This window comes from Haliaeetus albicilla, chromosome 10 (genome assembly GCF_947461875.1).
Source record: "Haliaeetus albicilla chromosome 10, bHalAlb1.1, whole genome shotgun sequence".
NCBI lineage: Eukaryota > Metazoa > Chordata > Aves > Accipitriformes > Accipitridae > Haliaeetus > Haliaeetus albicilla.
In genome coordinates this window covers 4,989,149-5,016,519 of record NC_091492.1, presented here as the reverse complement: position 1 = coordinate 5,016,519, position 27,371 = coordinate 4,989,149, and the positions used below count along the sequence as shown (strand labels likewise).

Below are 27,371 nucleotides of genomic sequence, written 5' to 3'. Positions count from 1 at the left end.
TACATCCATCAGTTAACGTAGGCTTGGATGTAGAAAAGGTCTCAGCAGGAGCTTTCTTTGCTCACAAACCAAGGCCATTACCCGAACTTACTACACATCTTCCATCAGCAGGCAGTGTCTAAGCTTGCTCCAAAAGGGAAGGCCTGAACCCTGGAGCTTCTCCTCAAACCATGCTCTAAACCTGAGGCTGTTAATTCTGTTGCTGTCGCTCCACAGCCTCACAACTCCACATTTCATTTGTGAAGCAAAACTGCTTCAAGGGGAGGATTAGAGAGCAACCATCCTCCATCACCTGGAGCTTTGCCTCCCGGCCTGCTCCTCAAAGATATTTTACAGAGTTTGAACCTCCTCCTATCACCTAAGGCTGAGAAGAACTGAGGAACCAGCTCTTAATTTCTAATTAATAACCTAACAGCTTTTCATTAATAATCTAATTAGCAGAGAAGACTGTTCCTGACCCCAGAAGATACAGGCCGGCTGGGAGCCCACCTGCAAGGGGCCAAGCCCTTGTCCTGGGCCTCAGGGGCTGATTTGCAGCAGCTGCCCACCTCCCACGGCCCCAGTGACCCCCCCCCCCCCAGCACCCACGGCTGCCGTGTGCAGGATTTTACTTCACCTGAGCAACGCTAAAAAGGCCTTTTCCCAGGGGCAGCTAGACCCTGCGTGGGTGAGCGCTGGGGAAGGACGAAGCTGACCTCCTACTGGTGCTCCATGCTGGGCCTGGGCTTGGCAGCAACCTGCAAATGGTTAACCCCGGGAGCTGTTAATTACCGCTCCAGGAGTGGTTAATTACCCCTCCAGGGCACAAATAGGAGCAGCTGAAAGCAGAAGGTGAAGGCAAGAAGGACAGGCTGTGTGGGACTGGAGGGAAAAGGTTAGTGAATTTTATTTTTTTTTTCTGAAACTGTTTTTTCACATCATTATTAGAGGGTTGTTGCTGTTTCTGGAGGCAAAGGGCTGTGGTCGGTGGCTCCCTTTGGCTGTGAACGGCTGGAGGTCTGGGCTGGGTCTCTTGAGGGGGGAAGACCCTGCTCCGGGCCTTGCTGTGGTGCCTGGCTCCTCTGTGGTGAGGAGGGAGACCATGGCAGGAGGCCCAGCCCTACTGCTTGTGCCTGTGGTGGCATAGGGAAGACCCCAAACTCCTTGTTCCTTCTCTCTGCACCTTTTGTGGGGTAGCTGCAGAGCCATGCTGTGTCTTGTGCAGAAACTAACCGCACATGTTGGCTCAAATCTCATGTTACTGCAAGCATTATCTTGGAGTGAATCATCTGCCCCATGACTTGTTGTTTTTTTGGTTTTTTTTTAAACTTGGGGTTTTTGTTGGTTGTTTTTTTGGTTTGTTATTTTTTTCCAATGAGTCCCTTTCCTGTGAAACAGGATGCTGTTATGCCTTTGTTTTTTTTCAGCCACCACCTACTTCTGGTTGGTCTGGTAACTTGCCCAGCTGTTTGGCCTTCATTTGTGGGGTTTAAAAGACTGTCCAAATCCCAGTACTCCCATACAAAGGCTGTGCATACTGTGGTACAGTGGTGCTGTTGCCTGCAGGCTATGCCCTGTGAACAGCCCCCCCCCCCCCCCCCCCCCCCCGCCTTGTTTATAAACTTCTGAGGTGCTTCTCTTGATGCTGGGACTTGCACTTGGTGGAGAGCTGGGACCCTGAAGGAGCAATGGGAGGTGGTCACTTGCTTGTCTTAGAGCTCTTTAGGATTAAAAATTTTCTTTTTTACCCTGCTTAAACTGGCTTTCTGCCTGGAGAAAAAGGGTGAAAAAGAAAGTAACTTACCTGCTTTCTTTATAAGTATATATGTGTAAATGATGAAACTTTTGCAGTTATATAAAGCATTGTAATTCCTACTGGTAGTTCCTGCTGGGTTTGGTTTGAATTCTGATCCATCTTGAGTATTAATTTATACTCAGGTGTGATGGAGGTACTGGAGCAGAGTTGTTGCTCCATGTGAGGGCTTAGACTTGGAAGGACAGTGTTTTCCCTCAGTTTTGGTCCAGTGTGTAAGTAAAGGAATACGTGAGCTGTGAGCAGGAGACTAGAGTGGTTGGGGAAGCTGTCAAACAACGTTATTCACAGCAGGAAGCTCCTACTGATGCTGAGGAATTCAAAGTGGTTGGCAGCTCCTTTGAATACATATCCCTTCGAATCTGCCTACCTGCCTTCTGCTCCCCGTGTTTCTGCTCATCTTCACTGGTGCAGCAGTCACCTGTGGTGGGGCAGAGCAGAAAGTGGTGGCAGCTGGCTCTGCTGGTTGAGCAAGCAAGGGAAAAGTATCAGTTATGAGAGCTGAGGAGACTTTTGACCCTACTGAAAATGGGGGAAGGGCACTGCTAAGTAACCCTGGTGACTGCAAGAAGACAAGTCAAAAAAGGACTGGACTGTTGTGCTAATGGGGAGTGGCAAGAGAGGTGGAGCTGGAAATGCAGATAGGGAAATTAATTTTTAATCTTTGGTCCATCTGCCTGGTGTTACTTGCTGGGTTGCAACATAACCAATCTGGAGAAAGCAGGTTCTTGAAACATCAGATCCCCTCTTCCAAACAGGAAAAGTTTTTGTAATTGAAGGGCATGCGCCTTTGAAACTTTGTCCTAGATTCAAATTCATTGAATCAAAAGCCAGTTCTGCCATTACCTGAGCAGTTAATAAAATCTATTGCCTTATGATGGATTTTTTTCTGCAGGCTAGAATTGATCTGTCTTCGTTGTGATTTGTGAGATTGAGGGGAAAACACAAAATATAATCTGTATTTCTGCTGCACTGAAAAATTTCACTGTGTTCTTCTTCTAAGGCTTGGAAGTAACTAAAACTGCAGTGGTCATTTTTTTGATTTATTGAAAATAAAGCATACCTTATTAACATTTTAATAAAGAGAATCTCTTTGCAGCGGTGCTCAGAGTTGCTCTTATTTCTCTCTGTGCAATTCCATTCTCTAAAAGGGAAAATACTATTGAGATCTGTAAGGCATGATTTGTTAGACTGAAACTAAACACACAAATACACCAAAGCAAAATGCTTTCTAAAGGTGCTGTGTTTGTGAGAGGTGCTTGCCCAATATGTGTGATGCAAAATGGGGATGCTTTGTGAAGAAATCATCCTTGTAAAGCCATTGGTTCTGGTCATCAGACTCTATCCAATGCTTTAGTGATGATGCTGCTGATCTATTTGGGAAGTTGGCTGGCTCTCAAGGCAGAGTCTCTTCTCAAAGGCTGTTTCACAGTGAAAATATGCTCAGTGCAGCCGAGTGCATGAATGAAAAAGCCTCTGGTACCTTCTAGTCTGGCAAAATGCAGCACAAAACTCAACTTACTCTGTCCTTTCTGCTGTCCCAGGTAAGAAATGTGTGGTTTTTTCCTTGCTTTCTTTCATCTGCCTTCTCTTGTGCATTTGGATTTGAAAGTATTTGTAATTCAGGTCTGATTTCTGAGTAATTATATGTTGCTTGAATTACTGTTGAAAGATGCAAGATCTCTGCTGTAAGCCAGTTGCTAGGAATGTAGAATCTCATAGTTCCTTGATTTACAATTACAACAAATTTGCTGTGTGATATATAGCATTTTTTGGTTTCCCTTCAGAAAGGGTGGTGGGGGGAAATCTTTCAAGTGTCTCGGTTGCAGCTGCAGCAGCAGTATTTTCTGTCATATCAAATGCTGCAACTTTGATTTGCCTCTTTCCTCTGTGGCTTTTGCTGGGTAGTAGGCTTATAGGCAGTTCATGTTATTTATTGCCTTTTTTTAAAAAAAAAAAAAAAAGAGGAGGGGGAATATGGAGGAAAAATAAAATCAGACCTTGCAAAAGGTTCCCTTTCTCGTACTCTCTTGATAGATGTGTAATACTCTGTTAGTGACTTGCTATGTAGCCTTTCTCTTATTAAATGTAATAGATCCCCCTCTGCCAGAAAGCAGGGGAAAAAACACCCAGCCTTAAAAACACGGAGCTGCTAAAGCCCTGCTGCTGCTGTCTGTCAAAGCAAAGGGACTCTCTGGGCTTTGACTTCTCGATACCTTCTGGTTGCTCTCTTTTCCTCTTGCTGCTGTTACAGGGCTCACTTTTTGGAAGCTCTGGGGAGGTTTGAAAATCCTTTGTTGTCCAGCTTGAATGCATCCTTCCTTCTTTTGTCTTAGGAGCTCTGTAAACTCTTGCGTTTAGTGACAGCGGCACTGGCATCCTGTGCACGGAGTGGAGATAAAAGTTAATTCCTTTTTGACTTGCAATCTCGAGTGGTTTTGTTAACCCTTAGGGGGTTGCTGGGTTTTAGAGCATTGAACTAGTGCTCGGGACGCTGAGTCTGTGCACTCGTGTTTGTGTAACTGCAATCTCCAGCAGGCATTTAGTCTGCTTTTTCAAAATAGGATGATAAGGAGCAAAATGGTGAGGGATCGCTGTTGGGAGAGCTTTACTGCTGAGAGGAGGTACACCAAGAGTGCGTACATAGGAAGCAGCAGGGTGAACTGAATGCATATATGCTGTGGATCAAGGCTAAGATATTTGGGTCCTGATGAGGAGTGAAAAAGCATGAATGTGGGTGGCTGAAGTTATGGGACAGTGGGAGACTCAGTGACTGGGCACTCATGTGAGCAAGCACATAGGCATTTGGGTGGGTTCAGGATAAGAATCCTGCTTCAGGGACTGTAACAAATTAAAGCAGCTGCTTTGGGCCATAGGTGTGGTGCCTGAATGTACTGGTGAAGGATGAGTTTGAGGAGCCAGAGTAGTGTGTGCTGGTGATATATGCAGTTTCTTGCAGGGCCTCCCTAACGGCTCCGGCTGAGGCTCTGTGGGCTGTGTAGAAGGGCTGGCCAGTGGGCAAGCTGCCGCTCCTGGGGAGGGCTGAATGGCTCTGGTGGGCTGGGGATACCCAAAGGGCTCCGGGGGGGTGTGGGGGGGTAGAAGTTGTCAAAGTGGGCTGAGATCCAGCCTGGGCAGGCAGCTGGGCTGGCAAAGCTGCCAGTGGGAGGCAATGCTCAGGGAGCAGAGGGGCTGGCAGGGGGGAGAGAGGGCACAGACAGTGTAAAGTTAACCTGTGGATATACTGAGCTGTGCTCCCTCACCTTGGGTTTGAGACCTGCCATCTGGACTGCAGTTTGCTTGGCTTTTTCTGTGCTTTCAGTCCTTTTTTTTTTTTGGTCCATCTTCTCTAGCACAGTACTGAATTAATCAGCTTGAGTTTGGATTTTCTTTAGTGGTCTGTTGTAGGAAAAGCAGTATGTATATGATAGAGAAGGACAGACTTCTAAGGCCTATTAAACCACATAGTGGGCTTTTTTTTTAACATCAGTGTCTACTTAAAATCTTACAAGGTGCAGAACACCTGATTTTGAAAACTGAACTTTATTGATAACTTTCAGCAATACTTAAGAGTTTTTTTTCTCTTGCTGGGCTGAGATGAGTTCTAGTATACTGCAGGGCTGAGCTTGTGAGGCTTTAGCTTTTCTTTGTATTTAAGTGGTTAAACTGTACCTTCTTTATTGGCACATGTAGCTTTATCTGGCAATGTCTCTACCTGGTGATTTAATACATCTATGAAGTAAACTTGGAGATCATGTCTAAGAGTTAATGAATTTGGGAATGAATTAGACTATAATAAGGAAGTGTATGTAATTCTGTCTCCAGGTATAAGGTGGTTGAGTCTCGGTAGGTTAAAGTATGGACTGAAGGTGATAGCATGCTGGGGAAAGAAAAAAGGAATTACTGAAATGCTGTTTGGCTTTTCTTTGATGCCACATGCACAACTTTCATGTGACAGGAAGAGTAAACAGAAGAATGTGAGAAACAACATATTAAACAAATGCAGCCATCTGGCTGTGTAGTGGTTGTAACACATTTTGGGATTTTCTTGTAAGTTTTCTTTTTTCCCCTCCCTTATATGAGCATTGTATTAGCAGTAGCAATGATGCCTAGTGGAACCAGCAAAGCTCAATTTTGATAAAATGATTTCTAAGCAATAGGAATCTAGTAATGCAATACTTTTTGTGGAAGTAGAAGATAGGAATAACTTAATTTCAAAGTAATGATAGCAAAGTTTACAGCGTAGAAAAAAGTTTGAGGAAATTCTTAACGTTCATAAGAACATAAATGTGTGCTTTATTAAAAGATCACTTCTAAAATTACTAACTTTGGGTTTGAGTTTTCTTGGTCTGTATCCAATTCAACTGTTCTTGTTAAATATAAAAGAATTGCCTTTTGAGGCATTAAGAGGATGAGGATGGGGAATCACTTTTTCATCTCAACAAAGCAGCCTATTAAGTATGTTTGTAAAAATTGTGGTAAACAGGTGCATGATAAATGATTTTTTTGTTTTGCAAAGATTTAGTCTACACTACTACCAACTGTTTGTCCTGTTTTCACCAAGAAGAAAACTGAACATTAGCTGGAGTAGCTGAGGAAGATGTTTCAAGTAATCCTTTAATTCAGGATCACGTTTAAAACTACAAAGCATATCTATAATATACAGCTTTATTGATCTGAAGCTGACAATAAAAACTAAGTGTACTCTGGTAGCTTGTGCAGTTCACTATACAGTGTACAGTATGCAGCAAATACATACAGATTTTTAAATCTATCAGATCAGAGTGTTTTTTACCTTTTTCCCAAAGGATATGTTCTAGGGCCTATATACAAAATATTTGTTTTAAAACAAAAGTTGTTTACAGGCTTGCTTTTGTATGTTATGCATTTCATGCAGACAGATGAATCAACATAAAATTTGTAAATAAAGCTTATGAGATGAGAAAAAATGTCTTTTTGATAGCTTTAACAGTAACTGTCATGTTCCACTGGGTTGCAGCTAAGTGAATTGGAAAAATGTACAGATTTTATAAGCTTGTCATTATAGTGATTCGAGAAGATTAGTCCTAAAACATTTTGCCCAAACGCATAGCCCATGCTGCTGCATTCTTAAGCTTTTATTTTTTCAAATTCTCCAGAAGAGGGCTCCATGCGCAGCTTGAAAGTCAGTACCCATGTACTAAATGCAAAAGAAATTTATCAGCTTCAGGAAAAAAGAAAAATCTTGCTCACACAAAGTCTGTTGATATAACATTAACGATTATGCTCAAATTCTGACCAAGCATCTCCTAGTTGTATCGTATTGCTGTAGGTCTTATTTTGCTTAAGACTGCTTATTATTTGAGAGTTCTAGAGAAGTCCAATGTCTCTTGTGCTATATCAGAGTTGTAAAAATGCTTTAAAAATGTTAGAGAAACTCAGTTGCCAATTATTATATATAATTATTTGTACTGAAGAGCGTTTTGTGAGTAGGCTGACACTTACTCCTGACAGTTTCAGGTCATCGTTTTTGCTTATGTAGTCAAAAAGATATTCCGCTTACATATCTCATTCAAAAGATGGTGTCTCCCAAAACACAGAGCCATTCCAGCAGTCATGCTGTGCTATTTGTCAAATATTGCCTTGGAGGGAAGGTTGGCCCTGGTGAATTAGTATGACTTTAGATAACAGCTGTAATAATTTAAAGATATTCTTACATAGGACCTGACCACACTCCTCATTGCTAAGCAAGGGGGATTTGTTGCAATAGATGAGTGGAACCTAGTCATGGAAATGCTCCTAGAGTTATGGTGTTACAATTAAACTCACTTGAGACTCTACCTTGCAATTTAAGGTGTAGCTCAGGCAATATGTTGGGACCTGGTTTCTGTTTCTGAAGACCAAAAATTGAAAAAGGTTATTCTAGCACATGTAATATCTTTGTGCTGTGATCTGTTGGGGGTTATTGACTTGATTTTTAGTGACTTGTCAGCTAGGAAACTAGTATTTCTAAAAGGTATCTCAACAGACCAATGCAACAGGAACTATTAGAACTATCTAGATAGCAACAGTGGTGGCTGTTCAAGATGACAAGAAGTTCTGCCTTGCATTTTCTTCCTGTTTGTTGTTAGGTGAGTAGGCTCTTCCCATTTTATTAATATGCAAGGGCAAGCTAGATAACAGGGCTGTTATATTCTTCCTGCATCACTGCTGGAGTCCTATCTCTAATCTTCAGCTGCTGGGCTGTACCAAGGTGCTGTGTCAAGTTTTTGGCCTCAGTTTTCAGAATTCTATGCCAGCATAAGCCTTTTGTGAGAAGGGGGGCTTCATTTGGGACTTGAGGCAGAAATGTGAGGTTAGTGGGTTTTTTAATTGTTTCGTGGAAATAATGTCTTCATTCTGTCTTTGACAGGTACAAGCACAAAATTCTTTTTTGTGTATTGCTAGTATTCTAACTAGCAAAGCTTCATCTGTGCAGGCAAAAAGACAAATCTACCATGTCCACTGGGGAGGAGAGACAGAATGAGAGGGATTTATCATCCTTAGGAGACTAAGTGGGCTATAGCTCTTCCCAGTTAACTGTGGATGATATTAGTGGGTTCTTGATCATGGCCATATGGTTGCACTGTGCCCTGCCCTAATCACCAGATGGATGGGATCAGCCCAGATGGGAGACTGTGGTTTTTTTGTCACTTCATGTGTCCTGCAGCTAGCACAATGCTAGTATATACAAATCAGTAGGATATTAAATGCCAAAGAGGAGTGAAAAATAAGGCTTGCTTTATTAACCACTGTTTCATTATGCAAAGGTCTTGGAAATTTGCCCACTACTTTTTTATTTCTAGTGTTGTGATATGGACTGTATTCTCTGTCAAACGGAAGAATCTAATTCTTTAAAAGCCTTACTGCTTTATATGAAGGAAACGCATTCCACTACTAACTTATCCAATATTCTGCTGTTTTGCACCATTAATTTTCTTGGCTAAAGAAAAAAGGAGAAATTTAAGATTTGGTTCAATGGAGCTGTTTAAAACAGTTCTAAGAACAAGCTAAAATAAATATGAGCTATTAAGAGTGGGGTGGGGTGAATCTTTTCAGCACATAGCGGTTAGCAGTATCTCTAACCACTTGGAAAAGCTGATTAAGGTGTTTAAATAACTTCTGATGTCTATGAATATCCATGTATGGATGTCTAATTTGGTATTGTTATGGGCCTTGTTTTTAGGAAGCTGAACATCTACCTTCAAGCTTTTGAAGTGTCCCAAAATTGGGCACCCATATGCAGTTCTCTGAAATTAATAAGTTTTTATTGCCTAAGGTTCCTCAGACTCAATTTATTAAAGGTTCTACTCCCCAAACTACCATTTTTTAAAAAAACCTAATAATAGCTATCTATAAACTCTTTTGTTCTCTTGCTGTGAACAACTAATGTTTAATTCATTATTGGTAACAGCAATGTATATATTTCTAAAAGCTAATATTTAATTCCCTAGGACTTTGCAATCTGGTATGTAATGAAGAGCAAATAATTCTTGTGTGTATGAAGGCTGTGTTTAATAGGAGCATAGATAGAAAGTGGGTTTCTAAAAGTTTGAGAAAGTTTTTGGCAAATGAGTAATCATGGCAGATGGACCTTGTACTTGTGTGTAACAAGGACTCAGAATGCTGAAAACCCTGGGTTCTAGGCTGTTAAGCTATCACAGCACTGTTAATATGGCTGTATGCAAAGAAATATATAAACACACAACTCGGATTTAGGATAAAAGATGCTCACTTGCAAATATCCATACCTGTAAGCTTTTCTCAGCTATGACTACCTGTGTGCGGAAGACTACTGTTGAAGGTTACCCCTTTTTCCTCCCCTGAGCTATGTTGAGTGTGAGTGCTCTTTATCTGCTCTGGGGCAAAGCTGGCAAGCTTGGCTAGAAACACAGCTGGGAGAGTACTGATTCTATACATTAATGGTTGTCTGCCACATGGACAGTAACACATCTGTGGCAGAGGTAGAAAGAGGATTAATAACTGCTCATATTGCTTCAAATCAATCCATAAAACTGTTACCACATTGAGTTTTGTTTGAATTGCTATGGAGCAAAAAACCATGTTACAACATACTTATCATGCTGATAATCGGCTCATCTACTTTATAGACACTTAATCTATTTCTTTTCATTGTCTTGGCATAACTTGGAATTGCAAGAAGGGTTTCTGTGCAAACTGTCTTTAAAGAAGAGTCTTGGAGTCAAATATAGGGGATTTTGAACCTGTAAGAGTAAAATAAAAGCTGCCAGCTGTCTGTGGAGTCACTGTATAAAGGTAAAAATTCTAAGCTGCTGTAAATTTGTCTGGATCCAGTAGGGAGCTATCCCAGCATGCATGAATTAGGAGTATGATCCATATCTTGTACAGATGGCATACAAGGACAGAGGCGGGGGAAATCATGTAAAGTTGCCCCTTCCCCAGCCTATTTTAGTTTTCTTGATGTAAGATGGTCTTTGAAGACTCCATTACATTTTAACTTTGAACCAACTGTTGGTAACTGCTTGGGAACAGAGAAAACGCTGGGAACAGTGTTCCCAAGATCTTGCATTTTCCCACAGACAAACTTGCTGGCTTTGAGTTCCCCTACTGCCAAATAAGAGGTATTTATACATTTCTCTAGAGATGGCCCTGTTTTCCCTGAGGAACCAGGTTTTATCAGACAACAACTATATCAAAATGTGAGAGCTGAACATAGCACTGCTCTACATTTGACAAAGCAGGAAATCCAGAGTATCTGGTACTTTGCTGTCGAAGTGAAAGGAGATGGAATTAGCCATTAGAATCGAATGGGCATTTCTTTCCCTGTTAAACCCATTGTTTCAGAGCTCTGTCAGAGGAAGCTGAGCAACTCCAACTGTGCTACACAGCAGGAATGGATATCTCAGCTGCAGGTTTGAGCTGTTCAGGACAGTTAGATAACTGGCCAAATTAAAAGGTGTTCAGTTTGACCTTCTGCCATGATAAGATAACCAGTCTTGTAAGTGCCAGGAAGTCATGGATATTATCTACCATTCTTATTCAGGTGAAATGCAAAATGAAAAACCTGTGGGTAAAAATAAATGAGAATGGAATTAAAATAGAACAATACATAAAAAATCAGTTTTGATTTCTGGGCATTTGTATTAGTCTGCTATGTAAAGGTTGTATTCTGTGTCAGGCTAAGTGGTTTTATTCTCTTCCAAAATGTGTTTTGCTTTCATAATTCATGATCTGATTGAACCAACTGGACTCTCAACTCTATAAATCTTGATTTATGAATATAGATAATTCTATCAATTTACTGATATACAGCTCTGACCTGAACACTAAAGTAGTTAGGCCCATATTTGATCACCTTTCCTTAATATGTGTCAATATCATTGCAGGAGACATTCAGTGGGACAAAGATGTAAGGATGGTCATTAAAGTCTAGCAGTAATGGGAAGTACACCTTTTTGCACCTCCTTATGCTTCTGTTCAGAAATAGATAAGGATCTGACATTTGCTTCTGTTCTTGGAATTGTTATTTTTCTCTAATGCTTTTAATTAAAAGATCTTATTTAAAAATGATAAAGAAGAATACAACCTCCAGTTTTAAATGTCATCAGTAGTTTTCCGTAATTGTTGTATCTATGCAGTTTAGTTATCAATGCAAAAGAATAGCTTTTTGTGCAGTGAAGATATTGATTATTGCAATCTGACAAAACAGCAGCTCTTTAGATGATAGTTTTGGATACGAGGTAAGGATTATCTTTGGAAATAAATTAAGGATGCTGGGAATAAATTATGAAAGTTGTATCTTGTGGCAATTACTTCTGATCTTGGATGTGTCTCAACTTCAGTTTTCTGAGCTTACAATAGCAAAACACTTGCACTAATACGGGAGCAGGTCTCAAGTGGACATGGATTGATTGCATTGCCCTGCTTTGCGTTATCTAGGTGAAGGATGGTTAGTATCAATGCCATGTGCATTTCCACTGTGTACATACTGGGAGGCTTACATGGCTTCTATTACTATTATATCTGAGCGCCCTGCAAATGGTAATGAATTTATCCTTGCTTCCCTAAAATAAGTGCTCAGTTACGACAGGAACATTATTCTGAAATGGGAGACAGCCTCCAACATCTGCCTGTTTCAATGACTTTAGTTCTATTATCTTAGCTGAGTAATGATGTAGGCTGCTGTCACTTTTGCTGCTGGTGTTGATTCAGTAGTGACAGTTCATTGTACTATAGAAAGATTAATTCTGATTGGAGGGAGCCCAGAATAAATTCAGTCTTTAGGCCAATCAGAAGCTGCTGGTGTATGTAGTACTATTTTAATAATGCCACTCAACTTTCAAGAATATAATTGGTTATGATTTGCCAAAGAACTGCCTATCTCTCTACAGCTAGTATTTTGCATATAGAGGAAACTAAGAAGAGAAAATGTTTAGCTAATCATAACTGCAAAGAGTTTTCTTGTGCATAAGAGGAAAAAGGAGTGTACTTGCTTATAACTGGTGTTGATATGATGGCTGCTGGCAAAATGATCAGTTGGAGCAGAGGATGAGGCTGGCAGTGCTATATATACTTACAGCATTTGAGACCAAACCAGTTTTGTGTAGAAGACGTAATGTACAACCAACTATGCTTCCAGTGCTTGGGTATAGGAGAGGTGCTGGATGTTTCTACTGCAATGTGAGATGTAGTCTCAATAGCAGAATATTTCCCCCACTGTCTGTTCACTGCTAAAGGTTCCCATCTTCCTTTCTCTCTTCAGATTAGAGGAGCCAGAGCTACCAAAAGCTTGGGTTTCTCTAGTAGGAGGTGAGCTGCCTGGTCATGGCTGTTCTACTCCTATGTCCAGTTTCTGGAATTGTGATGGTGCTGTCCTAAAGTGTCGTTGTTAGTGAGATGCACCTAAATGTTTGAACTCCTGGGGGGACAATGATACATGGATGGACCATTTGTTACAAGCCTGAAACATGAGAATATGTAGATTTGTATGGACTATTGAAAGCTAATCTCTGACTTTGTGGAACAGCTGCCTCTTCCTGTATGGCTATGTCTCTCTGAAATGAGGATTCAATCTTCTTACACCTGCTTCCCAAGAATACAGTTTTCAAAGCTTTTGTTCCTTCGTGAGTCAAAGGGACACAAGCACAGAACCTGTTTCTTGCTGTGCATGGGAGCTAAATGTTGATTATGCATGGCTGAAGGAGCTTGGCTAAAACAGAAGCTGACTTGGTTGTCTGCCATAACTCATGTTGTACCTGAACAAAATCGTTTTTCCAGCTTGTTCTTGACTTTTGATTTCTGCATGCTCTCTGTTTTTGGAGTCTAGCTGGGATATGAAGAAAGAAAAAGCAATCATGCACAGCATGAGTGGTTCTCCCTGCCTTACCTCCAGGCTGACTGGAAGCATCAGCATTCCTGTAATTTCCTTGTTCAAATTACTTTTTTCTCTGTTCTACTTCATCTGCTCAAAAAAATTCAGGTAGTCTGAGTGCTTTTAGTTTTTTCTACTTGAACTTTCTTCCAGAACTTATAGTATTGGGGGAAAGAGTGAATACTTCTTGCAACTGTGGTTTAACTTCTCTTAGATGGGCTTGAACAGGCCCTTTTGGAAAGTCCATACCTGTTTTTGGTGCTTATAGATGTCTGTCTTTTGGTGATAGATAAGAATATGATAGGGATTTTCCTGCAGCACGAGGAAAACTGGACACACTTAAGGAGTCACTTTCCTTTAGCGTTTTACCCAGTGATAATAACCAGGACCTATGTAATCTGCAGATTGCCTAGAGTTGGTGCAGTGTTAAATTGTAACTTCTAGCTAAAGTGGTAGGCAACTATAAGCATTGTACTCTTAGTACTTGTGTATCTGGCCCAAATCTTGTGCATTTCTCGGTATGTTTGTATTATTCTGCTCCTTTCTCCCTCAGTCCCCTAAGGCAGTTTAGTTCTATCTGCACATGTGCAAAAGAGAATTGCATTTAGCTGCCCCATTAATGGTTTTAAGTTGGTGATCTCTTAGAGCCAGAAGTGCTGGGACAGTTATTTAGTAATAAACATGCTGATATAGCTGCTGAATTTCTTGTCCCTTTCCTTGGCTGACTGAGGAATACAGGAAAGATCAAACCTTAACACACAAAAATGGAAGGAAAAATGAAACTGGGGGTGGGGGAGAAAAACAAAGTGGTATTCAATGTCCTGTAACTTTTTGCAGCTGTTAGGATTTGGAAAGCAGCATTTTATATTTGTGATACAGTTAACAGGTGTATACAGGAATGGAGTGCATCATCTAGTCTGATTCTGTTTGATTTCCACATCTTCGTTTAGGTGCAATCTTACCTGATAGTTTAGGCTGACACCTATATCCAGAGCCCTGCTCATATATGGATCTGAAGTTGTTGGCACAGGAAACAGCAGTACTCTGTTTTATGCACAGTTGTGTATCAGCATGCTGGTTTACAAGAGGCAGGAAATTTAATCCTTTGTAAAACTCTGTTTCCAGCACTCATTAGCTGCCCAGCCACAGAACTCTCCTCTCTTCTACATTTTGTGTTTTGGTGTGACTTTTTTATTATTATTTGTTGTATGTCTTAATGGACAATGTTTATCTCTGCTGCTTTGACATTGTTGTGTTCATGATCATTAAATACATTATACTGATGCTTTGTGAGGCTTGTTACCACACAGATGAAATAAAACTTAGGAGATACCTTCCTCTAATTAACTAGTTGGCTGGGGAGGGAACGGGAAAGGAGAGAACACAGGACAAACTGGGTATAAGGTGTGAGGCCAAGCCAACCTTCATTGCAGGAAAACACATTGCAGTTTCTTTTGAAACTGTTTGTGTGTCACTTCTTTAACTATCTGAAAGGATTTTATGTATATCAGAAAGGTTGTTTCCCACGTGTCCTCTGTGTAACACAAGCATACTTTTTAACTGCATACTGATGGAAGTGAGTATGTCCCAGAGAAAATGGAAAGGTAGGAAAGGGCCAGAGAGCTTGGGAGGGGAAGTACAACTCGTACAGCCTTCTAGCAATAAACATGAAGCAAGCCAGATACCAGGAAAAGCTGGGTAATGTTTTGCTGAAATCAGTATTATGGGGCAGCTGTTATGAAAGACAAATTCTCCAAAGTTTTGTCAGATATTGTGTGATTTCCCTCCCCCTACCACTTTTGCTTATATATAATTTGACAGACTTATCCCCTTTCTCTTATTTTCTGATGTCTCTTAGAGGCCAGATGAAGCGCAAAGATTAAAGGGCAGAGAACCTGACTTCAGGCACATTTGCAAACTAGCTGTTAGTTTTCTGCATGTTCTTCTGTGCTTAAAATGGAAACAACCCTCCCCTGAAAACTGAACATACAATTCATGCACAATGGATCTACTTCTGACACTGTATTTCTGGGGTGTTTGCATGACTTGTGATTTATCTGGCAGTGCTTGAGTTAAAGCACTGGTAAAGAGAACACAGCAGAATGTAAATACATTTGACCTTTCAAAACATTGAAAAGAAAACAAAAATGGAAAAATAGTTACTTTGCAGTTTTTTCCTTGTATGTGTGTAATGACTGCAAGCAAACTAGCATTCTTATTTCTGCCTTCGGAGCCTGGGTAGAACAGAGGCTTCTAGACCTGAGATCCACTGTTTATACCTGCTGTTCTCAGGACAGTGTGTGAGTTGGCCTGATGCTGGAGTAGAGGTACAGCTCAACTTTGTTTTCTCCAGTTTGGGGATTGGCCTGTAGTTGAGGTCTGCTGCATCCCCAAATCTTTACTGTTTGATAAGCTGTGCTTGTATAATTGGCATGCTGGTCTTGGTTCACTTGCCTGATGGGCAGGAGTCTATTTCAAGTGTAAAGTATCATTGCAACTGTCACGTTAAATCAGCGTACCAATACAGAAGTAAGGCTTGGGTACCTGTGGAAAGTTTCTGCCAAAATCCTCAGCTAGCTACAGCCTTAGTTAGCTTGGATGCAGCCACCTCTTAATACTGCTGTGAGCAACTTTAAAAAGTGAGTAATTCCATGGGTGCTTTGTGGTGTAAATACCCCTGTTCAGTTAGGGCTTCAGTGTGCTCCCTGCAGGGTTCAGCCTTGCCCTGAGTTAACCCCTCTGAGAAGGGCTGGGGTTTTTAAATAGCAGTGTGTCTGAGTCAGGGACATGCCAGGCCTGTTACGCTACCACTCCCCATGTCATGACTGCTCTTGGGGAATATGTGTAGCTCTGAATATGGCTCCAAACATGATGGGAACTGAAGATCTTCCCTCATTTTCCTTGTAAAACTGTTGTTGATTTGTGACTGCATTCCTTTGCTTTAAAAGTGTAGGAAGTACATGCAGTACATCTCTCCCAACTTACAAGCTAGAGATGTACATGGTGCACAGAACTTTGTGCCAAGCTCTGTGGGTAGGGATAGGCTTTGAGTGCAGTGATGGGGGTAAACTTTTCTCTTAAGCCTCTTTAGGGAACAGAGGGAAGGCTATGCAGCACCTGGGGTAGGACTCTGATCTGGTATTGCTACAACTATTTTTGGTATTTCTAAAACTACTTTGCAGTTGGTGCACTGAAATTTGGATTTTTTGGGGTCTGAAGCTGCTTAACTGTAAACAAGAGCCCCTCCTTGATTTATCTGTACTACCCTGCTGCTTGTCACATGCTGGTAAAGTCAAGCGCAGCAGGGAGAAATATTTTTCCCTTCACATCCCACTTTATTTCCTGGTTCACCATGTAGTTGCCTCCTGTGGCTGTGGCTATATGAATTTCATTAATAGCACATCTTGAGCAATCTCTTTAAATAATAATTGCTGTGTCTTTTAATTTGTCCTTCTTCCATATGTTTGTTGTGAATCTGTGACCTATTTGATCAGCTAGCTACCTTGGCACCTGTAAATCTCTGGTTTTGTTAGTGCTATTGGCAAGGCTTCTTGCTGAAGCAAGGCTGCTGGATTGGAAGGTGTGTAGTACTCATGGAGCCTGAAAAGAGAGGGAGACAAGAAAGTGTGACTGCAGTTTTATGGGTAGAGAACATCCTTCAAGGAAGGGATTCTTTGGTATTCTGTCTTATTTAGTAACTCTGCTGTAAAATATGTAATTAGTCTCTGGATAAGCAGCACTAGTACATCAAACTTACCATCTTTCCCAGACAAGGTTTTAACTGTTCCATTTGAAGTTATGCTCCTTTTTTTGCTTGGTCTCCTTCTGGCCCAAGGCATCTTATTTGTGTAACAGCCTAGCTTTGGCTGGACAAAAGTAGGGCACGGAGCTTTCTTAAGCTATAGCTGTGGCTTTGAGAATCCTTAGGTTGAGGAGGGTTTTGAGCTTTGGCCTTCCCCTTGTCCAGCAAAGTCTTTGTGGACTTTGATTTTTTTTAGCTTCTCTCTTCAGACTGTGCTGCTTCATTAAGAATCTGAACTGTAAAGCAGTGTCTTTTTCCACCAGTCACATGCATAAGGCTGACCTTTGACTTGAACACAAAGTTTGGTGTCAACCTTGTCCCACTACCAAATATAGTGTAAATCTTACTGACAAGGTCACCAGGCAGCTGTGGTGATGTAGGCAGTGAATGTGTCTCAATGACAGAAGGAATTTCTGATCTCTGTACTCAGCACTGAAGCACATTTGCTAACAGGCCCAGAGGAGTGTTGTTTCTTGCTGTCCCTTGCCCTGTTTCCATGTGGACACCCTCCCTTGAGCTGTGGCTTGCCTTGCTGTGCTTGGCTAGCATGCCTGGGGGTCAGAGCCCACCCCTGGCACCAGGGAATAGCTGCTGGCCCTGGTAGGAATAACTGTGCTCACAGCACTTGGAGCTTTGCTTCTCTCTTAACAGCCTCATCCTTCTTCAGCTTCTTGATTTCAAGTGTCTGTTGAAGCACTGTAAACAGATTTCCTTCAGTTGTGCGGCACTACGTGCTCTGTTGCAATACATTTTGTCTACTTTAAAGCTGTTAGTGATTCATTAGTTTACAGTTCCAAAAACCAATTCCAAAGGGATCACTCATCTCCCTAGAGCAGTGAAGGTATTTTCAAGCTGGCTACACAGTGCTATGGCAGTGTTTTTGAGACTTGCCTGGTTCAAATCATGTGGCAGTGATACTGCCAAAGGCTGCCAATTCAATGGAGGATTGCACACAGATTCCATGGGTGGGAACTTGCAATATTATTAGACACAGCTAATAATAGTTCCTCTTGACTTCTGAAATGTCAGAATGGTCTTGTGGGTAACTACACTTTGGAAAGCATTAACCTTTTGTTTGCTACCAAGAGTAGTACCTGACATGTTTAATGCTGCATTGTGCTAGTAATACATGAAGGAAGTATATTGGAAACCAGGTGTCTTAATATATTCTGTCTGCTAACTGACTAGTGTCAAGATTCAGGAGTTGCAGCATCAGTGTGGGGACCCATGACTGTGCCCTGTGTGTGTACAGTGACTAGAAAGATGAGCTTCTGCTATCCAGAGCTTCTAAGACCCAATGAGTGTGCCTCTGCCTCATTTTCCCTATCTGTAAAGGGCTTTGAAACCTAATAGTGAGATTTCTCTATTGTACTATTAAAAAAAAAAGTATGCTAACATAAAGAAGCAACTCTGTTTTCTTTGAGAGGGGTCAGTTACTGTCTGACAGACTGTCCAGAGTCAGGTCTCCAGGGTTTCTGGAGTTTCTATCTCCCTGACCAATTGCTCTAGAGCTGGGTCTTCTGGCAGGGAACAATAACTCTGCTTTGCAGAGAACTTCCAAAGTTTAATTGCTTTATGAACCAAGTGAAACCAAAAATAAAAAGTCTCTAAACGCTCTGTGGAACTGAGTTAATACTCTTTCTTACACTAGCTGTTTATTTCTTTTTGCTGTCTAGTGCATCCAACAAGGTACCAGCAGTATGTCTCTAGCTGCAGGATTTACTGTAAAATTTTTATGGACTGCTGCAGGCCAATCAGTAAGGGATTTTGGTATGTTGGCTCCAGAGTGGCAGAAACTGATAAATGGAAAAAAAAAACCCCACCTAAAAAACAAACAATCAAAACCCCAAAACCCTAGACAAACAAATTCTTAGTCAAAAGATGCTAGCATTTAGAAGAGTGAGAAATTAAGCCATGAGCTTTTGTGTCCTTTTGAGGATGTAACTAAAAGCATAGCTCTGAGGCAGATGAGCCAAGTTTCAAGAGATGCTGGACGCTTGTTTCTTGTGATTTGGCTAACGTTGGGGCACTTGCCACTTGTGAATATAGAGCTGCTTGGGATTTGCATGAAGCCAAGCCCTTAATTGGAGAGCAATGCAAATACAAGGGAAAGACAGATGACCTATATTCAGAGTGCCTCTTCTCAATTGCCTTTTACAGTTATTTATTATAGTTAAGAACACCTGGTGGATGTATCTTTCAAGGCAGAATTGCATTACTGGGGGCTATGAATAATGTTACATAATGAAGGGACCTCACTTTTTCTGTATGCTATTATATCTCTAATTTTTATTTTCCTGACTTCTCACAGAAGTTAGATGATAATATCACTTAAGAGCAGGGAAAACTAAAGCACAAAGCAAGAAAGTAGCTTGTGCAAAGTCCTATAGGAAGTCTTTAACAAGTAGGATGCAATCACAGCTCAGGAGCCCCAAATTACCTGTCAGTACACATTGTCCCTGGTCCTGAGAATGCAGAGCAACATGCTTTGTTGGGGGGGAATCCTGGAAAGGGTCTTGCACTCTTTCTATTTATTAGAACTAAAATTTTAATAACAGTCACTAGTTTGTGTCTTAATGAAAAATCTGCCCCTCTGTTTCTGCTGTGCATCTAACTGCCAGCATTTAATCCTTGTCCTAAAGGTATGTTGAAGTCTTCTTGTGACAATGAAGATGTATTTTTAGTGCTCTTGGGGAATTGCGGTTAAAAGAATGACTTCACCCAAAGGGGAGGCTTGACTGTTGTCACTTTGTTCTTGTCAATGATGTATTTCAGATTATTGAACATCAATGCTTTACTAAAATTAAAATAAAATTAGGATCAATGGGTTTTTAAGAATATTTTCCTTTTTCCCATCTGATTTTTTTTTTCTTCAGGAGTACTCTCATTTTCTTTGCTTGGCAACTTTAATCTAGCATGTGAGCATTTAAAGCATGTTGTATGCTTACAAATCTGAGAATAAAAGCAGAAAAGATTTCTCTTAAGTTCTTATTCCTCCTGTATTTACTATACCTCATTCCCTCTGCCCTCTAAATCATGATAATCGGACACTGAAAAAAATATATTTTATATGAGGATCCATGTGAGTCCTGGCAGATGTCCTCTCAGCTGCTCTTCACCATTGCTAGTTAAACCCCATCTTGCACAGACTCAGGGAAGTTGTTAGGCTGTCCTTCATTTCAAGTTCATCCTCCTTTGTCATCCTGATAGGCGTTAATGTGCAAAGGCATTCAGGGAATTAGGAAATGATATTGTAGGTATTCTTAGAGATGCAATGTCAAACAAGTCAGTAGCATGTGTGATGATCGCTGGATCCATGTTTCTGTCACGCTTTAAACTTGTTGAAAGAATTAGGTTCCTATTCTCTCTGTGTGCTGTCTGTAGTTAGCTGTGATCAAAGAAGAGTAGAGGTGGTCTACTAGGAATGCTTCTCTGCTTCTGCATGAAAGAACAAATTACTACAGTTTTCTCCTTCATTGGAATAATGTGTTCATCTATGTACTGAGCTCAGTCAACAACTCTTTTAGTGAAGTATTGGTGCAGACACTAAAGTCTTCTCAGATGGCTCAAACTGCCATGTAAGTTACTCTTTCCCATTGTTTGCAGTCTTACTCTGAGATGGTCTGAGGAAGGAGGTGAGAAGTATTATCTGCCCAAACTTCCCCCCATGACGAAGTTGGTGGTCTCCTTTCTATGTGTAGTATCCTGTGCAGCCCAGAAATACAATATAACAATCTTTAGTATCCTCAGTGGAATATTAGCTAGAAGTCTTACATCAAGTAATTTGCAGCTGACTACTGCAAATGGTTTTTTTGTTTCTTTATAGCACAATTCAAACTAGAAGTTAAACCTAATAGTGAAGAATTAGTTATTTGAGTAATATTTCATCAGACTCCTGTATGTGAAACACTTGGAAGGAAACAAAGTAATATTGGCCAATATGAGTGATACAATTTCAATATGAATTTGCATTTATGGCAGCCATGTGTGTATATTCAGTACTGGCACTTTTTTCTTGGACTTCTGTATTTAAGGTGGCATGCAGAATTTGAATTGCAAGACCTTGAAAATAAATGTTTGATTTTAAACTTTGTCATCATACTTGGGAGCAATGATTGTGATGCTCTTTCTAAAAATCCAAGATGTGTATCTGTCAAGTATCAGTAACGCATTTTGTTTATTTTCTGCTTTTAATATTTATGGCATTAACAGAAGATAAAAATCAGATTTTCTTTCTCTTGAGGAGTCCTTACAATTCAATTAAGCTAGGATTTTGTAAACAAAGCCATGATTTGAAAGAGGCTAAAACTCCCTGAGCTTTTAGGGAACATACATATGTCTGAATGTTCTTGCTATTCTCATAACTAATCATTGTAAACTGTAAGCCCATTCAAAATATTATCTAAGCACTGACAACATTTTCAGTGTCAGTAAAATGCATTAAAAGTCTTTTGTGCAATCTCTGCTCTCAAGGACAAACCACCTAATTAGCTGACCTGCCTGAAACACACACTGTCGTGTTTCTCTTTATTAAGACACAACAAACAGCTGAATTGAAATTTGGTTTTTTGGAATCTGAAAGATCTGGAGAACGAAGCATTTCGTGGTAGAGAGGGGAGATGAAATGTGAAGACTTTAGGTACTGCAATCAGGACAACGCTATGCGTATGCATATACGCATGGTGTGTGTATATATACACACACACACACACCCCAAGGTATATATGAGTATATGTAGGATCATATACACAACATAGGCAAAAGCAAAGGTAAGCTTTGTGGCTTTTGTCAGGCTACAAGGGCTTTTTTTACTCCCAAAGGTAATACTTGGTTTGTAACTTATTCTCTTAACTAATATTCATGCTTTAAAATTGAAGCTTCTGAACTTGAGGCGGGGGGAAGGGCTCAATTTGGGCTTCACTTCAAGTTCCTCTAAATGGAGTTTGAGATGCTCATATAAAATCCAGTCAGAACACAGTTATGACTCTGGCTCTTATGTTTTGAACCTGTGTGTGTTTTTGAACACACTCAAACTCATGTTACTGGTATGAAAGCAAATGCTCAAATACACTGTTTTGAAGAGCAAGGATTGAGTGTCTTTATATCTTCAAAGTAACCTTAGTCCAGCTGCATAGCAGACTTGTGGTTTTATGCTTGCTAAATTTGTACAATGAAAGCAGTGATAAAGAAACAGCAACTGTGGACCAGAAATGTGCATGGAGTAGTTTGAAGGACTGGTCTATGAGAAGTACAAATAAAGACTTGCCAGGTTTGATAACCTTTCAGACGTCTGGTGGTTATTCTAAAAGAGCATTGTTTGGGACCATGTGGATTCTTTCCTTCCTGTATGGTTTTAGCAGGCTGGATCTGATCATCTTGAACCACAAGTGCTTCCTGACTAAATGTGCACCTCACAGAGGGATTTCTTATTTGAACAAGCAAAACTCATGCGAGCTATAGCCAAAAGAATTTGGGCTTGTATAAGCCATAGGAGTTGTCAATTTAAGATTCTGGAAATACTTGTTCACGAGAGAATACTGATGTGATGTTTAAAAAGAGCCTGAAAGCAAAGTGTCAAAATATGTGCAGACCTTGGAGATGCATCAGGTATAACTATATGCAGAGCAACTTAGAGCAGACTACAAAATGGTGTTTTTATTTTCCCCTGTGGTGCGATGTTGTAGCAGAGAATTGTGTATAATGGAAGAAATGGAATGTGTTTCCTTTTTTCTCTTGCTTTTAAATACAGTGACATGTCCTAATTTAGACTTAATTTTCATTCCTGTAACACTACTTGTAATAATGTCTAAAGTCCTCGGAATTAATTTGACTGGAAAAATTCCAGAAGGACTTTCAATTTTTCTCATTAAAAACATTATAGATGTCTTAATTAGGCACTGTTATTAATGGTAATATTACTCAATTTAGAACTGCGCACTTAAGATGTGGTTACCTCTAGTGTGATTAGTCGGAGAAGCACTGCTACGCAAGGATGCACACTAGAATTTTGAACAGTTAAATACTTAGAGCCAGATGCTCAGCTGTGTAAATTGTGTGGCTACTGCAACCTCAGTGGAGCTAGACTAGTATACATTAACTGAGGGTTTGATATTTAAAGTTATAAACAATCATTTCTGGCTGATCTCCCTCACTATTTCACCTTTTCTTTTCCTTTCTAGTGTTTGCTCGTTTTTTCTCTGAATGATGTACTTATGGTAGAATAAGTTCATGAAGGAATACATATATATTCTTGTCTCCAGTATAAGCTGTTTAACTGCTCAAATTAAGCTGGAGCCACTCTGCACTTGTATTTCTTTTTCCCCATGTTATCCCAGGGGGATTTCACTGACTTAAGTGAACTTGCTCCTGATTTAGAACACAGTTCGAGGACCTTTTCACAGTGCCTTCAACTCTAATGGGCTCTGTTACAAGCTTTAAGTTGTTGTAATTTGCTTTACTTGGTGGGGACCTGCTGCTGCTACATGCAAGGGTAGAATTAGGTGGAATATTTTATTTGCTTGCCTAGACACGGATTTATACAGACTTTTAAAGTACTCTGTGGACCAGTTAATGTGTGTATTTTCCTGTTAGAAGATTGAAAGGAGCTATTCAGATTTACTATATTTGTGCCTGGCTTCATTAGTACATAAGAATCCATGACAGTTTTCTGTTCTATAATTACTGGCTGTCACTCCTGTTTGATGTTACTTATGTTTATTGTGCTTGAGGATGGGAAAGGCTGTTAGCTACATTGGCTATTGCATGCTGCTCGGTGACTTTAATTGGGGAGCTTGTACAAAATAAAGCCTGTACTTTGATTATCAGCAGGGTATAAGACTTCATTTAACACCTCCAGCCCCCCCAAATCCCACAACAAATGTTCCAGCTTTTTAAATTATTTGGAAAGTGAGGTGTGTAAAAGAAATTGAATGTAACACAGCAAATTTTTGTATGTTCTGTTACTCAATAATCCCAGTGTTTAGATTACAAGTGTTTTCAATGTGTAAAATGTCACCTTAGCTGTGTACAAGCTCATTTGTGTGGCAGAAAAAGATGATCCTTATGTGAACTGTGTGAAACCTAGACTTGTGTCATCTTGCAAGTAGTTTAACCATGAAATGAACAGTCATCATGCGTTCAGGTTAAGGTGGACAGATGTGCATGAGGCTGTTAAAGCAAAAGGCATCTGGATATATAATTGGTATATGGGATAGTACTGAAATCTCAAAATGGTACAGACGTTTGCATCTGTTCACTGATGTATGTAATGACGAGTTATTTGGGATAGTAGGGTGTGAAGCTTAAAAGGAACTTAATGGCTTTTCCTTTAATAAATCATTTGACTACAGCAATGTCATCTTTTATTAGCTTGTAATTTTGTAAAAGTTAAAATTGAGCATAATGTTGCATATAATTCTGCAACATCTGGTAGCAATATCTAGTAGCAGCTGTTTAGTACCTGAAATATAAACAAAACATGATTTTATCCATAGTTGTCTCAGTTAATTTTCCTGGAAGTACTAGTTTTGGAGGAGGGGCACTAGGAAATAGGTCTGGTCAGAAGAAAGAGTGGGTGGAAAACAAGATATTGTTCAAAACTTGAGCAAATGGAACAGAGGATTGCCTAAAATCTGGAATAGGAATGGTGGTGTGTTTATAATTTTTTTTTTTTTCTACTGAAGTAAAAGAAGAAACTTCAGAAGAAATCCTAAAGTGAATTCCAGTCCTTAAATATCACTGTGCTGTGGTACTGAAGTGCATCCTACTAACACAATTTTAACAGATCACAAACTTTTCATATTGTTTTTTTCAATCCCTACTCCCATAGGGGAAATTACCCAGTGCTTTGACTGTGTTGATATACATATAATTGCATTACTGTCCCTTCAGCACTAGGAGGAAAAAAAAAAACCCCAAATGATAACCCCACAAACAAAACTGAAAACAAAGTAAAAATGAGGAGACAGCAGTGTTTTTTCCTTCTGCAGTTCACTTGCTGCTTTTACTGTCTTGTTCTAACTTGGGATTCAAAGGAAATGTGTAGGCTGCATTGTCACATGGACGGGAGAGTAGACTGATAATCTGCCTTTGGACTGCTGCAGTTTGTATTGCAACCTGTAATACCACCCAGATGCCCATTCTGAAGTTCCATGTTTCGGGCTTTCTCTCTCTGTCCCAGGGCATCAGATATATTTGTTCACTGAGGGTGGGAAGATCATGTAGCATCAGATGCACCTGCGGAGGCTTTTATCAATGTGGGGAATTTAACTTTTTTTTTTCACATGAGTATTGCTTGTCAAGTGTATTTCAGACACCCCTAGCAATGGGAATGTGGTGTATGGTAGAACTGAATGTGCACAATCAAGTAGCTGTTCATGTGGTATGTCTCTACTTCTTACAGTAGCAAGATTTAAAAGGAACAGTTTATAGGAACGTTAGCCAAATAATCTGACTTTAGTGTTACTTGTAGCAGATTTTGGCCATTCTGGATTCAATGGGTTTATACGGAAGCAGGTTAAGATCTCGGAATATTGCAGAGCACCAGAAAAAGTAAATGTGGCACTAGTAACTCTTTTTTTTTTTTTTTTTTTTTTTTGATGTCCCTTCCTGATTCCTCTGGGGTGTGAATTCTATTTAGGGCACCAATATTCTAGCATTCCATTTATCCAGTTGTGTTTTAACAGCCTGTACAGAATGATATCACTTCAAGGATATAATAAAGTTGATATTTGACACATGAATGATTTTCTCACTTCGTATTTATGATAAAGATCCCTGATGAGGGCAAATGGTTAACTGTGATACTGGCTGTCTGTTTTTCCTTTTCACTTCCTAGTAAGGACACAAGAGGACTCTTTAAGAACATGAGCACAATGAAGTTTATTTCTGTCTGGGGCATTGGTTTTCTTTTGATGTTTGTTTATTTCCAGCAGTGATTAAAAGTCACCCATCCAGCATCTTGATTTGTGCCTACCATGAATCTGAATATATGTGTTGCAGAACAAGTAGATCTGGCTGTGTAGGCACAATTTTTGATTCATTCTAGGCACATTTAACCAGAAAAAAATCCTTATTTTCTGTTACAGTGAAATGAGACTTTTAATGGATGATTTAGGTGCTTTACATATAAGTTGATTTTAAAAACATTATGTGGTAAGGATGTTCAAATGTAAATAATTTTATAATCAGAGTGTCATGCTGGAGGATGCTAAATATAAGTAATTTTGATTATAATTCATTACAGATGACGTTCTGGCTCCCAGTGGGCTGATTGTAAAAATCCCTTGGCCTTGGTAATGTCAGGGTTTCACCATAAGTGTTACCTAAAAAATAAAATTATGGCGTTTTCAATTCTTCATCTAATTAATCTTAATTTCATAATAACTTTGTATGTAATCTTATTCTAAAGACTTGGAAGTGTACCACAACCGTGACCTAAATCCTGCAGTTTTTAAGTTGTTTATGAAATAAGTTCTTGTACGTGCATACACAGGATACTTACATTCATTTTGAAGTGCTGACAGGATCTTGGCGTGATTGTGTGTACAGTGTATTCCCTTGCAACTAAACCGTAGCTGTTGCTGTCTCAAATATGATGCTCTTTGAAACAGCAAATGCAACAAATCATCACCAGGTTACAGCTACTGCAGCTTAAACAGGAGCGTTTTCAGTCTGTATTAACAAATTAGGTTCCTCTCCTATGAAACAGGAAAGTATGGATTTGAGTTGGTTTTGGATGGAGGATGAAGTGAGTGAATGCTCTTGGCACTAGACAAGAAAATGAAGAGTATGCAAAACCATTACCTTGTCATCTTCCTCTGTCACTTGAAAAAACTCATGCCCTGAATGAGGAGTGGGGTCACAATGAAAGGACAAAATTAAGTCTTCAGTGTCTCAAATAGAGGGAACTTCATCCTACAGCTCTTAAGGTGACATTAGCTGTTCTCATACATGCTTAGGACTGATCTAGTACTAGCCAACTACCTTGCTGTTGTCTGTCTATACTATTAAATTGTCTTCCTCTGCATGTGAAATGCCTGTTAGAAATGGTTTCTGCCCTGTGTTAATTCCCAAATGTGCTAGGGTACTGTTAATGGGAGCTAGCTGGTATAGCCCAAGAGCTTTTGCATAGCACCAGCTGCCTCTAAACATTTGCACACTGTGCAGACTGTTTTTTTATTTCCTCTTCTTTGCGTTGGGTCTTCTGGACTGCAGTTGTGCCTGATGCTCCCTCTGTAGGGAACAGAGGCCATAGACATCTCTGGGGCTCCTGGGTTCTGGGGTTGTGAATCTGAAAATTAATAGGACTCTGACTTTTTCAGTTCCTTGTAGCCAGTAAGCCCATAAAAGACAACAGTTGCTTCACCTTCTGTTATTTAATCTTAAACCTGCAAGAGAGGCTGGTT

General features: G+C 40.1%; 1 protein-coding gene across 4 annotated transcripts in view; it reads left to right on the top strand.

The window, feature by feature from the left end:
- Positions 1-3,154: 3,154 nt before the first annotated feature.
- CDH13 (cadherin 13) overlaps positions 3,155-27,371 on the top strand; it is a 540,036-nt gene continuing 515,819 nt past the window's right edge. For all 4 annotated transcript variants that reach the window (XM_069793368.1, XM_069793367.1, XM_069793366.1 and 1 more), the window contains exon 1: positions 3,155-3,336. In XM_069793368.1, coding sequence (XP_069649469.1) covers positions 3,292-3,336 — 45 coding nt within the window. In that variant the 5' untranslated portion in view covers positions 3,155-3,291. The remainder of the gene's footprint in view (positions 3,337-27,371) is intronic.